The following is a 15523-nucleotide window of genomic DNA, read 5'->3' as shown; positions in this document are numbered from 1 at the left end:
ATTTTCCACACATGTTCATGTGCTCACCCCAGCGACCACAAGACAGTGGAGAAGGGCACGCATTTTAATTACTGTACATAGATGAGATTCAGAGGGTGAAAACACATTTATTTATTGCGTGCAATAGGAAAAACGTCAAAAACAGAGATAGTGAGGCCAAAAGACAGAACAAGGTCCAGTGTGTAGCCCTTTTCATGAGTGGGGCCGGTAATAGATCTGGTGAGATTAAATGACTCAAGGAGATTAAAAAAGTCTTTAACTAGGGGTCGAGATTCACAGCAGACGTGAATATTCATGTCCCCACAAATTATGATGTGATCGTATTTTATCATTATCCCGGATAGAAAGTCTCCAAATTCGTTAATAAAATCCTTGGATTTTGGGGGGCGATAGACCAGGGCAAAGAGCACAGGGGAGGATAGATTTAGCTCAAACAGTTGGAGTTCAAAGCTGGAATAGCCTGTGGCTGGAGTCAATCGACATGATAGGTGGGATTTATAGACTGTAGCTAGACCACCACCTATGCCTAGGGGCTTTAACCCTGTGCCACCCGAACGACCCTATTTATTTATTTATTTGCTAAAACATATTGTATTATATTTTGTTAATTTCCGTGCAGCACATAGAATAATGAGGATTCATGGTGAATCTCTAGATTCAGTACCATATCACATGCGCTGCAGATGTGGCCCTTTGTGTTCCATGCATGATTGCTTGAAAGAAACGATAGCCAGCAGCACTCACGTTCTGTCCATATCAAAGCACCCTGCAAGTTTTTTTTATATGTTTTTTATGTTTGTGCACGCATTCCTTCTATTTGATGCTTGAGAGAAACAAACATGAAAAGAAAGTTTACAATAATGCGCACAGCACACACACACACCTTGTTCTTGACCGATTCGAGGTTGAACTCGGCAAAGGAGATGAGAGAGGAGGAAGGGTTTTCTCTGGACTCTTCTACCTCACTCCCTCCATCCACCTCCAGCTCTCTGGAACGACAGAACAGGGTCTTGTTCTGGAGGAGAGGAGCAGAGAAGGAGGAGATTAAGAGAGAGGATAAAAAGACAGTTGTTGAATTGTATATTATATTGCATACATACACAAGATGTTATGTATGTATTTAGAGGAGTCAACTTTAACTTTTACGTGTGTGTGTGTGTGTGTGTGTGTGTGTTGGTGTGTGTGTGTGTGTGTGTGTGTGTGTGTGTGTGTGTGTGTGTGTATGTGTGTGTGTGTGTGTGTGTGCACGTGCGCGCACACACATGTGTACTTTACACACATGTGTACTTTACACACACACACACACATTGCCCAGGTACTACTGCATAGGTTTTATCCCGTCCATTCATCCTCTCTTCATTCCATTCCTCTCGTACCGTTCTCTCTGTAGTACTTCTGTAGTTTTTCATCCAGTATTTTACAGATTCCGTCCCCAAAGTTCTGGAGGATCTTGGCCTCTCTGGCGTTCTGCAGCGGTAGAGGGTACCGTGTCAAGGAGCCGATGGCCTGGCGAAGAGACACAATTAAACGTCTGTTCATTTCAACGATACCGTAGTTTGCACTGAGCCGTTTGGTACAAGGGCCACAGTGCTTTGTTTACACATTACTGACTGAATTATTCATTGGAATAATTCTATAAAGGGGGGGGGGGGGATTAACTCTCGCTTAGATTATGTAAAATAATATTTTTCATATTCTTATTGCACCTCAACGTGGTACCCCAGGCTGAGACAGGACACACAACGTGCGCAGCCCCTCCCTCCTCCAAAGAAGAGGGAACACTCTACCGCAGGGGTCTTCAACAGGGGGTCCGGGACCCCTAGGGGGTCCTCAGAGTTACTACAGGGGGTCCGCCAAATCTTTGTGTGATACGATTTCTTTTTTTTTACCTTAACCACTTGAACGCTAGCATCCTCTTTTGTGAGGAGATCTTTGGCCAAAAATAGCAGATCTACAAGCTCACAACGCCGAGTCGCGCTGCGAGGCGTTGTGAGCTTGTAGATCTGCTATTTTTGGCAAAGAGGCTATAGGTGTAGAGGGAAAAAAGAGCAGACTAAGTAAAAAAAAACTTTAATCTGAAACACAATTTTATACAATATGGAGTAGGGGGTCCCTGCTTCATCTCTCTCAGCTAGGGGGTCCTTGGCCTGAAAACGTTGAAGACCCCTCTACCCACATTTGCCAGCCTGTACTCCGCCGAGACACACCTGGCTCATTAGCATGCCAACACCAACACACTTTTAGCTCGTTGGATATAGCAGTATCTGGCAGTCTAGAACAGTTGTTCTCAACCTATGGGTCGGGACCCCCCACACGTGATTTTTTTTCATCAGGGTCCCCACTCCCCTGATGACAATGAAGTGACAATTTAAGGACTTTTAAGACCTTTTTAATACCTCAAAAAAAAGAAAAGAAAAAGAAAGAAAGAAAAGAATAAGACCATTGCTGCATCAAAAGTAATCAACAAACTCAACTCAAATGTCTTTCTCTCTCTCCCTGTTGTGTTTCCTGTCCATTCTCTACTATAAACTAAACTAAAAAATATCTTCTTTATTTTTTTAAATGACCAAGGTTAACCAAAGTGCTATACAGATCAAAACAAGGCAACAGAATAACATGCAAGTAGTAAAATACAAACGAAAATAAGCTAAATAGGTGCCTTGACTTCACCTGACCTAACCTCAGACCCCAAGCTGTTCCCTAGCAACGCAACTCCGCTGCCGTCCCTCCAGACTATGGGATGATGACTAGACCGTGCAGGTGGGCGTGGCCCAACGGAACGGAGCCAACGTGCAAAGGAAGCGAGTCGATCTGACGTCTCTGAGCGAAGAATGGAGGTAAAACTGGGATTAAAAACAACATATGAAACGTCCCACGGTCCCACAAATACAATGATAGCATTATTGCTGGCAAATGTGCCTTTGAATAGACAGTGAATGTAGCTCTGATTTGTTGATAGATTCATTTTCCGCTTGGTGTGCACTGTGCACTTGATAGCAGCAGATCATAGTCCGTTAAAATGAATGATAAGATTAGGCAATAATAGGCACAGTATGATCCAAGTTTTTACTCATGTTCAAAATACTATGCAGATTTTGTTGAGGTGTCCCTCGACGAAATCTGCATATTATTTTGAACAAATAATCAAATAAATAATAATTTCTCAGTTATAATGTATCAGAGTGCAATACACCTTTCCAACCGATAGGGTCGGGTAGTTGATAGCCCCTACGGAACCTCTCCCTCCGCTAAGTAGCTCCGAGATGCGGTCCCTCTTTAATTCCTGCCGGCTGCGGTTGACATTTTCGCACATTTTCCAGTTTTACATGTTTCTTACCCCTTTCTGCACATCGTATCCAAAAAGCAAAGCAATTGCGCCACTCTCTCAGATGTTTTAAGTTCTAGCGGAACATAACAGCTTCCAACGTGTTGAAGAAAGTATTTAATTTGCCTCGGTTTTCATCCGGTTACATGTTTTTAAGACATTGCGCAAGAGTTGCGCCCGTTGAGATAACATTACTGATGACCCTACTGGTCAAATGTTGAATTGCAACTTCTAATGCAAAATATTATGGAACCGGATGAAAACCGAGGCAAATTAAATACTTTCTTCAACTCGTTGGAAGCTGTTATGTTCCGCTAGAACTTAAAACATCTGAGAGAGTAGCGCAATTGCTTTGCTTTTTGGATACGATGTGCAGAAAGGGGTAAGAAACATGTAAAACTGGAAAATGTGCGAAAATGTCAACCGCAGCCGGCAGGAATTAAAGAGGGACCTCATCTCGGAGCTACTTAGCGGAGGGAGAGGTTCCGTAGGGGCTCGGTAGTTGAATGCATATGACGAAAATAGGGAGAAAATGGCCACCGATCGGATTAAAATGTTTTTTATTGAACATTACGGAAGATACGGGTACTTCTGAGGGCCCGTACATAATTGTAACATCCGTGGCCATGGGTTAAGCACTTTATATTTGAAATGTGAATGTTTATAGATGTACGGACCAAAAAGGGAGAAAGTGCAAACACCAGGTTGAAGTTCATCCATGACTGTAATCACTGTATACATGTATTCCACAGCCATATGCCCTCCTGTGTCGGTGACTCATCATTGTAGCGCTGCTGACTGTTATACCTGATAATTAATTGCTGCGACTTGATGTCAGCTATTGTCATCTACTGTCATATCCATTTGAAGGTTCTGGCAGAAAACGTGTGTTTATTTATATCTTCACTTTCCCACGAGTTTCACATGGACCTCAACCACATCATGACATTTCTCCAGTGAGCTGAGCACGTATTACGAGCAGTGGTGTAAAGTAACTAAGTACATTTACTCAAGTACTGTACTTAAGTACAATTTTGAGGTACTTTCACTTTACTGGAGTATTTCCAATTTGCAGTACTTTTACTTGTACTCCACTACATCTCAGAGGCAAATATTGTACTTTTACTCCACTACAATTATTTGAAAACGTTAGTTACTAGTTACTTTGCAGATATACATGATTTATATTATAAAACATCCATTAACCACTTTAGCCCTATTTTACACCTAAGCTATTTGAAAAAAGCCGATCTACAAGCTCACAACGCGTCGCATCGCGACGCGTTGTGAGCTTGTAGATCGGCTATTTTCAAAATTTTAGTACGTTTACTTTTGGTACTTTAAGTACATTTTCATACCAATACTTTTGTACTTTTACACAAGTACATTTTTAATTATGGACTTTTACTTGTAACAGAGTATTTCTACATTGCAGTATTGATGCTTTTACTTAAGTAAAACATTTGAGTACTTTTTCCACCACTGATTACAAGGCACACGACAGGTGTCATTAATTGCCCTGGCGACTCCACACAAACCTCAACGCAACTGTCAATAGTGTGCCCCAAAAGTGGAGATATGTTTAGTAAACACGTTTTCTGTTGCTGACACCAAGTCGTAGCAAGTAATCATTGGCTGAGTACACACTTTGCAATTAGTCACAGACACAGGAGGGCATCTATATGTCTGTGTATATGGAATACAATACATGAAATGTATGTATATAATATCAAAGTTCTAGGGCTAAAAACAGCTGCAACCCGGAGCTTATTTTCCATGAATAATTAAAAAAAAAAAAAAATTCTAACCAACCTGTATGATAGAATATAGGCTATGTATTTGACTAGCACATCTGCAGTGATTCATCCAAAAAAATAGTTTTTTAGTTTTTGTCGAATTCCTAAGCCAATAATTTGATGACCGGCGATGACCACCGAAGTCTATCCAGTAGGAGACTCAAAGAGTAGGAGAAAAAGAGTACTGAGCAGCCACCCTGTCATTGAATTATTGGCTTAGGAATGCCACAAAAACTAAAAGATCTCCAATAATTCAAGGCTTCATGGCGTGTGTAATTGATAGAAAATAATTATTTTTTTGGGTGAACTACTCCTTGAAGCTCATAAGCATAGTATCTAACTTGGACAAGCACAGTGGCGTAACGGAGGGGTCGCAAGTGCTGCGGTGCGGGGGGGCCACCAGCAGGGGGGGGCCCCGCCTGCGCTGATAAAAATATTTTTACAGCAAAAAAAAAAGAAAAAAGTTGATTTATATTGGTCAAATAGAACCGAATTAGACCCGAATTAGACCGAATTAGACCCAAATTAAACCCGAAATCTTCGCGGGGTTGTGCATGTACGTGGGCCTCACGTGAAACTCCCGCGGGGAGGCCCCGCGATTCTGCGTTACGCCACTGGACAAGCAGGGTTCCTCTCTTGAAAGATGGGTCGAAGTTTGGTGTCCCATGCCAGGATTGAACACTGGGTAGGACATGATGGTTTACAGCTTGTGGCTTAGTTTAACTCTTCTTCTCATATCTCCTCTTCTTCCTCCTCCTCAGCCACAGAAGAAGCTTCTGAACTGTGTGGACAGCTGTGTGGATGAGGCTCTGGATGGCGTGGTGAGGTCCAGTGGAGGGCTGTCCTTGCTGAAGGGACACAGGGTGGTGGTGCGCTCGGACCTGGACGCCCTGAGAGGCAAAGTGGCCCTGCTGTCTGGGGGAGGCTCTGGACATGAGCCAGCACATGCAGGTATACACACTGCACTACACTGCTATTAAGACCGGGAACGCATCTGTGTCATTTTACGATTTCAACCACTTTAACCATTCTTTTAATACTTTGGCTATTCAAAAATAGCAGATATACAAGCTCATAGTGTGCAAATCTTTGAATATATATATATATATTTTAAAGCAAACATTTGTAACTCACATTCTGGACCACTGATATTATAGCAAGATCATTTAAAAAAGGATTTAGAAGACATTTGTAGAACCCCCCAGAAGCAAAGATTTGAGTTAAAATGTTTGCTTAAAAAATATATACTCAAAAATGTGCACACATTTTCAAGATTTTTCAAAAATAGCGATTATTATATAGTCTAATATAAATATAATGGCTATTTTTGAATAGGCAAAGAAATCTTAAAATTAAACAGATGCGTTCCCGGTCTTAATGGGTTAAACGGGTATTATGTCATTATTATGAAAAACATAACACAGCGGAACATTTGAAACTTTAGACCTCGTATGACCTGCCTCACGAGCTTATTAACAAATTGAATGGTTCACGAAACCAACAGACAGAGAAACTGGTTATGTTTTTGTTACATAATCTGCTTTTTGTTTTATCCAATTCTACTGTCTGTCTGTCCGTCCGTCTTTATCTATCTATCTATCTATCTATCTATCTATCTATCTATCTATCTATCTATCTATCTATAGGTTATATAGGTAGAGGTATGCTGTCAGCAGCAGTAGCAGGGGGGGTCTTTGCCTCTCCTCCTCCTGCCAGTATCCTAGCTGCTGTACTGTGTCTGCACAATGCAGGTATAGTCGTGTGTGTGTGTGTGTGTGTGTGTGTGTGTGTGTGTGTGTGTGTGTGTGTGTGTGTGTGTGTGTGTGTGTGTGTGTGTGTGTGTGTGTGTGTGTGTGTGTGTGTGTGTGTGTGTGTGTGTGTGTGTGTGTGTGTGTGTGTGTGACCTATGTTTGATACTCTGTATGTCCTTGAAATTAAAAAGTTAGAGAATCACTGGATTAAATCAACCCTCTTCTCCTAGGCGCCTCGGGGGTCCTTCTCATCGTTAAAAACTACACCGGTGACCGTCTCAACTTTGGATTGGCTGCTGAACAGGCCCGTAACCACGGCGTCTCCGTTGACATGGTGATAGTCGCCGAGGACTGTGCGTTTGACCGTCCCAGCAAGGCAGGGAGGCGTGGCTTGTGTGGAACCGTGTTCATACACAAGGTAAGCTTTGGTTTACAAGGCAAGGAAAGTAAACTTAAAGGTAGGGTAAGTGATATTTTTTGGTTAAAACAAAAAGTATTTTGTTAAAAGGTTAAAGCACTATATTCTGATAGTAATCATTGCTATAGAGTGTTTTTTCAATAACAGATGTCTCCCTGTCTCTCCAGCTCTTTAATAAACAGAAAATACATTTTTCGGTAGGTGTCAAAATCTCAGCCAATCAGGAGAAAGTACCCATTTTTAAGCTTAATTTGTATAGTTTTCCAGTTCCAATTTTGTCTGCTCATTTCTTAGTGTCATCACTTCCAATTTCACTTGTTTAATCTGTATCCTGATTGAGTTCTCTGTCCTGGTTGGATAAAATTGGAAATGAAACTGAAACTGAAACGAAAATGCATTTTCTGTTTAATAAAGAGGTGGAGAGACAAGGAGACTCCTAATACTGAACAAACACTCTATAGCAATGAGTACTATCAGAATATAGAGCTATTTAACACTTATTTTAACCAAAGCAAATCACTTACCCTACCTTTAAATTACCATTCTTAAGAGTCCCATTAATTACATTTCTGTAGAAATTCAACCTTGAATTTAACAGTTAAAGGAGAATTCCGGACATTTTAAGTGTTATCTTTGATGTGTAGTTACTCACTGACCGAGTTAGGAAGTGGCGATGCGTTTTTCCAGCGATCCCCCTGTCTGTGAGTCTGGTCGACCCCCACCATTGGAATAGTGGGAGGCGTGTGGCTCAGTGAAAATCGCCTAATTCCACAGCTCCAAACTTCTTTTTTTTCCCACAAATCCTCCTCATGGTGTCTCCTGATATTTTCACATGCACTGTTTATCACTCACGAGCTGGCGTTGATGGTCAGCGACGTGAATGTTTTCCTCTCGCGTGAAATCTCGTGTCTCGCGAGATTTCACGTCCTCGGCTCACTGCGCTCCTCGGGAAATCTCGCGAGAGGCGAGATTTCACGCGAGAGGAAAACATTCACGTCGCTGACCATGAACGCCAGCTCGTGAGTGATAAACAGTGCATGTGAAAATATCAGGAGACACCATGAGGAGGATTTGTGGGAAAAAAAAGAAGTTTGGAGCTGTGGAATTAGGCGATTTTCACTGAGCCACACGCCTCCCACTATTCCAATGGTGGGGGTCGACCAGACTCACAGACAGGGGGATCGCTGGAAAAACGCATCGCCACTTCCTAACTCGGTCAGTGAGTAACTACACATCAAAGATAACACTTAAAATGTCCGGAATTCTCCTTTAAAGGGGATTTTCACTGTAAAGCAACATTAAACAAGTTTGAGGCATACAGGAACTTTGCGTGAACATGCAGTTGGAGAGGTGTTTCTAATAAAATGGCCGGTGTGTATATATGAAGCGTGCTTCTCGATTATTTCGAAAAACGTAATCGATAGAATAATCGCTAAGAAAATATTCAATAGTTGCAGCCCTATGTCTGTTTGAGGGGCTAAAAAACACTGTCCATAATTCACTATTGTTTTTAAATAAACGTCACTATATATTGTTTGTGTGTTAGCTGGCAGGTGCATTGGCAGAGGAAGGCTGTCCATTGGACCAGATCGTCTCCAAGGTGACAGAGGCCTTGAAGGGGATTGGTGAGTCAATGCAGGTTCCTACATCCTGTTATGGTAGATGATGGGATATGGTTTATAAGGTTTTGCGTGTATTTTTGTGCATCCATAAAACATGCATGCATGCATCTATCTAGGCCTGGGCAATATCGAAATATTGAAACGTACAATAGTGCTAAAAGAAAAATAACATGCGTGTGTGTATTCTCCATCCTCAGGTACTCTGGGAGTGAGTCTGTCTCCCTGCAGTGTCCCTGGATGTCTGCCTTCATTTGACCTTCCACCTGGAGACATGGAACTGGGACTGGGTGAGAGGGAGGAGGGGAGGGGTGGATGGGTGGATGGAAGGATGGATGGACGGACGGACGGATGTATTCATTTGGATTGATAAGACAGTTAGTGGAAAGGATGAAGACAAGGAAACTTCTTTCCCACAGATTGAAGCAAACATACATACATGCATAAAAATGAATGTGTCCCGGTTGTGGAGTCATAAAACAGTGGCTCACCACCAGAGAGAGCCTGCTTCAATTCCCTGCAGCGGTGCCTCAGGCAATAGACCAATTATTTGTTTACTAACATTGAGACTGGACGCACAGGTGATTGTTTCACGCAATCAATTCCCAACCTGTTGTTTCGGGGTGCGCTGGTTTCAGCACACCCCAACCCCCTCTTGTGTGTTGGCTAGTTAGGCGCGTCCTAGCAAGACCTGATAGAATGGGTTTCATTGCACGCATACTGGTTCTTATCAGTGTGACATCATCTGTTACGGGGTCTATTGTCAGTGTTCATGGGTGGGAAGCCGGTGTGTGATCCTTGTCGCTGTGGGGACCCCTGCTGGTTACATGCAGTACATGCTTTCTTTTTTTTAATGTTCTGTCAGTGTGAAAAGGGAAATTTAAAAAGCTTCTCTAGTTTCTTTGGTTAAAATTGACAGCTCTGTTCCCTTCCACTATTCAGGTATCCACGGTGAACCTGGCATCAAGCGATCAAAGGTAGGTTTTCACCCCAAAACTGTCCACTCGTAGACTAAAATAGGCACAGCACATACTAGTATTTTCTCTAGTTTTTTTTAGGTAGTGGAGGCTCCTGAACCGGTGGAATCATACCCATGATGCATTTTGAGAACAGCCAGAGCCAAGCATATTTGAGCTAAAGGTATAAATTCAAGGCATACTTGTTTGTGTTAGGCATTACAATGAGTAAAAGTACAATGATTAAGATTAGGTATAAGTTTAGCCAGCGGTTAGCCAATGAGATTGTGTGACCTTAAACTCCAAAATCAGCTTGTAGAAATCGTTACCAGTTCAGGAGCCCCAAGCTTCTTTTTTTTTGCGAGCTCATTGCATATTGTCTATTTGTAATACATTTAATGAAACCCGATGGCTATTCATTTTTGTATATTCTATTCTATTGTCTTTCTCCATTCCACTTCTGTTTCTGTCACTCACTCAGGTGTCGTCTGCTGATGATGTGGTGAAAACCATGGTGGATCACATGACCAACACTGACAGCCAGTCACATCTGTCACTGAAGTCGGGTATGTATGACACTGCATGTTTGTGTATTCAGTTTATTGGCTTTACTTCAATCCTACATACTTAGTTGACCGGAGTTCCCCAGGGGTCTATACATGGTCTCCTCCTTTCTTCTCTCTAGCCCAGTGGTTTTCAACCTTTTTCATGCCAAGGACCCCTAAATTGATATACATTTGGCCGCGGACCCCCATTTGAAAATGTTTTGTGCCAGGGACCCCCAGAAGCAAAGATATCAGTTAATTTTCGCTTTAAAAAATATGAATATTCAAAGATATGCACACTTTTTCAAGGTTTTTCAAAAATAGCAGATCTACAAGCTCATAGCGCGGCACTCGGTGCCGCGCTATGAGCTTGTATATCTGCTATTTTTGAATAGCCAAAGCTAAGTGGTTAAAAATGATTGTGATGCTATTAACTGATTTTGCTGGGGACCCCCTGGTACTCCCTCAAGGACCACTGGTGGTCCCCGGACCACTGGTTGAAAACCACTGCTCTACACCAAATGTCTTTGCTGAAAATAGCCGATCTACAAGCTTACAACGAATGTTTCGGCAATTTTCACCAAATGGTCCCCTATAATATAACATGCCCAGTATATAATAGGGACGCTAGGGTTCATGTGGTTAATGGAATATGCTGGATTGTCATAATCGATTGTAGTTTATGTGCCTGCTGACACTTTTATGTTCTTTTATAACATTTTCAGTTTTACCTTTATTCTTTTTATGCAATTGTACGTCTCTATTTTATTTTGTATTATTTTTTCATATTTTGTGTTCTTTTATTTCATAATCGAAAAAAACTCTTGCACGCCGTCTTAAAATGCAAAAGAATGACATGAATGGGAACACAACAACTATGTTTCGGTCTTAGACCTTCATCAGGTTATCTTGGGGGGTTGGGGGTCTGCGGCCAAATACATATCAATATGGAGGCCTTGACATGAAAATGTTTACAAATGTGTCTGTCTGTCTGCCTGCCTGCCTGCCTGTCTGTCTGTCTGTCTGTATGTCTGTCTGTCTCTCTATCTCTATCTCTATCTCTATCTCTATCTCTATCTCTATCTATCTCTCTCTCTCCAGGAGACAGTGTAGTGGTGTGTGTGAACAACCTTGGAGCTCTGTCCTGTCTAGAGATGGCTGTGGTTACCAGAGCAGCTCTCAACTGTCTGGGTAAGTGTGTGTGTGTGTGTGTGTGTGTGTGTGTGTGTGTGTGTGTCGTGCGTAGACTACACAAGCATGCATCCGTCAATGTCTCTATGGTTTTGTGTCTGTTTTGAGAGATGCTCACTTGATTGGTCGTTTGGTCCTGTCATTATGATGTGTGATTGGTTGGCCCTTTCTGCGGTTACAGAGGGTCGCGGGGTTACGGTTGCCAGGGTGATGTCAGGATCATTTATGACATCGTTGGAGATGGCTGGAGTGTCGCTGACGCTGATGAAAGCCAACCCGGAAATACTGAGACTATTTGGTGAGAACACACACACACAAAATCTGCTATTTTTGAATAGCCCAAAGTATAAAATGATGGTTACCGTATATCTAAAATATAAAATGACACGGATGCGTTCCCGGATTGAATGGGTTAAGGCAGGGGTCTTCAACAGGGGTTCCGGGACCCCTAGGGGGTCCTCAGAGCTACTATAGGGGGTCCGCCAAATCTTTGTGTGATAGGATTTAGTTTTTTTTACCATTAACCACTTGAACCCTAGAATTCCTTTTCTGAGGGGAACATTAGCCGAAAATAGCAGATCTACAAGCTCTCAACGCCTCGCGCTGCGAGGCGTTGAGAGCTTGTAGATCGGCTATTTTTGGCAAAGAGGCTATAGGTGTAGAGGGAAAAAAGAACAGACTAAGTAAAAAAAAAACGTAATCTGAAACACAATTTTATACAATATAGAGTAGGGGGTCCCTGCTTCACCTCTCTCTCAGCTAGGGGGTCCTTGGCCTGAAAACGTTGAAGACCCCTGGGTTAAGGCGCTCTGGATAAGCACATCTACTAAATACCTAAATTGAAAATGTTTGTATTTGTATATTATACGTACATACATGGTCTCCTCTCCTGTCCAGATGCTAGTACCAGTGCTCCAGCATGGCCAAACCTCAGCAGTGTGTGTGTGAGCGCGCGCAACTGCACCGCGGAAGCTCCAGCTCTGGGGGCACGACCCCAGGACGAAACACACACCGAAGGTCAGTCACTCGGTTTCTCTGAAAATTGTGGGTTCGAGTCCAGCTTTATGACTGAATAATGGATAATACGTAATGTGCATTATTTAATATTTATTATTTGGTCACACTACATCTTTATATCACATTTTGTTCAGTATACAGTTTTGAAAATAGGTAATTTGATTTATATTTACTCCCTTAACTCTCTCAGTGCCACACGAGATATCCGGAGTTTTTTCTGAATGCCCTCAGTGCCAAGTATGAAAAATCCAGAGTTTTAAAAAGAACATTATTATTATTATTATAATTCTTTTTTTTTTTATGTTCAGAACCCAAGATATAATTATCTGAAGATTTGCAGCTCCATCCACTCCTTGTTTAACTTATAACTGAAAAAGGCTGTATCTCGCTTCCTTAAAAAAAAAAAAAAAAAAAAATGCTGGCACAGTATGAACATATTTTTTTATTTCATTGGCACTGAGAGAGTTAATTGACTGAAGTAACTTAGGCAGACCAAAAAAATATGATATGTTTGTGTCTTTCAGTTGACCAAAAAAAAAACATGTCTCTCCTCTTTGACTGGTGAACGTTAGTATTTATCTGCCGGTGTGTTTCATTTTGCTGTCCAGGTAGCTTGAGCCCTGTGATGCGTAGATGTCTGGAGGCGGTCTGTTCGACACTGTTACAGCACCGGGAGGAACTCAACTCCCTGGACCGTGCTTCCGGGGACGGAGATTGTGGGAACACCCACGCACAGGCCGCTAAAGGTGAAGATCAAGCAGTGCGCACACACACACAAAAAAATATATAATTATGTAATGACTGGAGGGTGAATGGTTAGTGTGCCACCGACCATAATAGTTTGCAACATCTCTGGTATGAGTCCAGCTGGACCGAAGTCTTGAGTATGAGATGCATTGAAATGCATCGTAGAATCAAATCGAAATATTTTGCCATCTCAGCCATTCAGGAGTGGCTCCAGAGTCATGTGGTACCTGGTTGCCCGGGGAAACTGCTGTCTGTCCTCGCTGGATTGGTGGAGGAGAAGATGGGCGGGTCATCTGGAGCAGTGAGTAGATAATAGGCCGTGGGTAAACGCTTGTACTGTCATACTCACATGCATATATATATATGCATGTACATACAGTACACTGCAATACAAATTCGGTACACTCTTACACATCTCTCTCTGCCTTCAGCTGTACAGTCTCTCTCTCTCTCTCTCTCTCTCTCTCTGTCTACAGCTGTACAGTCTCTCTCTCTCTCTGTCTACAGTTGTACAGTCTCTCTCTCTCTCTGTCTACAGTTGTACAGTCTCTCTCTCTCTCTTTCTACAGTTGTACAGTCTCTCTCTCTCTCTCTGTCTACAGTTGTACAGTCTCTCTCTCTCTCTCTCTGCCTTCAGTTGTACAGTCTCTCTCTCTCTCTGTCTACAGTTGTACAGTCTCTCTCTCTCTCTGTCTACAGTTGTACAGTCTCTTCCTGACAGCAGCAGCTGGTCATCTCACTGAGGGGCGGAGCAACGCTGCAGCCTGGGCCAACGCAATGCATGCTGGGACAGAGGCCATGAGGAGGTATGACTGGTGGAAGGTGTCACGCTTTTGGTTCTTCACTGAGAAAGAATGTGTGAGCTTCAGCGTGCCCGTATTTTTGCATGTGCGAGCGTCAGTGGTAGAAAAAGTACTCTGATATTTTACTTAAGTAAAAGTAGAAATAGACATACTCTGTTACAAGTAAAAGGCCTGTTTTCAAAATGTTACTTGAGTAAAAGTACAAAAGTATTGGCATCAAACTGTACTTGAAGTACCAAAAGTAAAAGTACTAAAATATTTAAAAATAGCAGATCTACAAGCTCACAACGCGTCGCGATTAGCCCTAATAGGGCTAAAGTGGTTAATGTATGTTTTATAATATCATAATTTACAATATTTGCCTCTGATATGTAGTGGAGTAGAACTAAAAGTATTGGAAATTGGAAATACTCAAGTAAAGTACAAATACCTCAAAATTGTACTTAAATCAATGTACTTAGTTACTTTCCACCACTGTCAATTACTATACTTGTGAGGGCCAAAATGTCCCCACATGTAGAGTAGAATTAGAGAAATGGACATTGTAAGGGCCATTTTCCTCGTCCTCATAAGATAAATGTCTGTCTGTCTGTCTGTCTGTCTGTCTGTCTGTCTGCGTTGTCATCAAGATGTTTAATGACGCTGACCTGACCTGTCTTTCAGATATGGTGGTGCAGACCCTGGAGACAGAACGATGGTAAGAGCTCAGTGAATCGCTTCTTATTTAACTCCTGCATATTCATTTAGTGTTTAAGCTTGTTGTTGTTTTAGCCCATATTTCAGTCAAATTCCATTCAAAATAAATGAATGAATGGTGTATTTATAAAGTGCCTTTATCCAAAGCCTGTTACAATGTACGTTACACATTATGATCGCTTGCCAGACGGTTGGTAAACACAAAGGGGATCACTGTTTGTCGTGCAGAGATACAAAAATTTAACCTGAACTATGGCTTCCTTTGCTAGAGCCCATTGAATACACAGTGTCTCGTCGAATCCAGGGCAAAACAAATTAACTCAAAATACAAGCATTTGCAGGAAACCAATAAACAGGAAGTGGACGGAGGCGGAAATCTTCGGATGACGTTATTTCCGTATCCGTGTGAGTTACAGTGAAAGTGGTCACTCCGGATTATAGAGAACAGTGCAATCTTTTATAAGACAATTAAATAATGAAAACGTGTCCAAACTCGTTCAAAATCGTTGACGGCAGGCTGCACCTTAGCAGAATTCGACGAGTTAACGCGTCCATGGCAGTAAAAGAGTTAATAAAGGTAACTTGACACTCGCCTATCCAAATAAAGCGAATTGTTTTCTATAAATAACATTAATTCACCATACTCTCATGTAATCCAT

At 42.0% G+C, this 15523-nt stretch overlaps 1 protein-coding gene across 1 annotated transcript; it reads left to right on the top strand.

Annotated features, from left to right (window-relative positions):
* Positions 1-2792: 2792 nt before the first annotated feature.
* Positions 2793-14880, top strand: LOC308101566 (triokinase/FMN cyclase-like; the record flags this gene model as incomplete). Its single annotated transcript, XM_080450987.1, has 15 exons — positions 2793-2837; positions 5883-6072; positions 6768-6872; positions 7103-7290; positions 8837-8915; positions 9110-9199; positions 9852-9886; positions 10347-10431; positions 11512-11601; positions 11783-11899; positions 12499-12618; positions 13227-13364; positions 13560-13666; positions 14065-14171; positions 14832-14880. Exons 1-15 carry the CDS (start codon positions 2832-2834, stop codon positions 14878-14880), a joined length of 1506 nt encoding a protein of 501 aa, XP_080307113.1. The 5' UTR covers positions 2793-2831.
* Positions 14881-15523: the final 643 nt, after the last annotated feature.

This window comes from Gymnoscopelus braueri (assembly GCF_963280865.1).
Source record: "Gymnoscopelus braueri genome assembly, chromosome: 15".
NCBI lineage: Eukaryota > Metazoa > Chordata > Actinopteri > Myctophiformes > Myctophidae > Gymnoscopelus > Gymnoscopelus braueri.
Note: the sequence above shows the minus strand (reverse complement) of the source record. Positions and strands in the feature narration are given on the sequence as shown.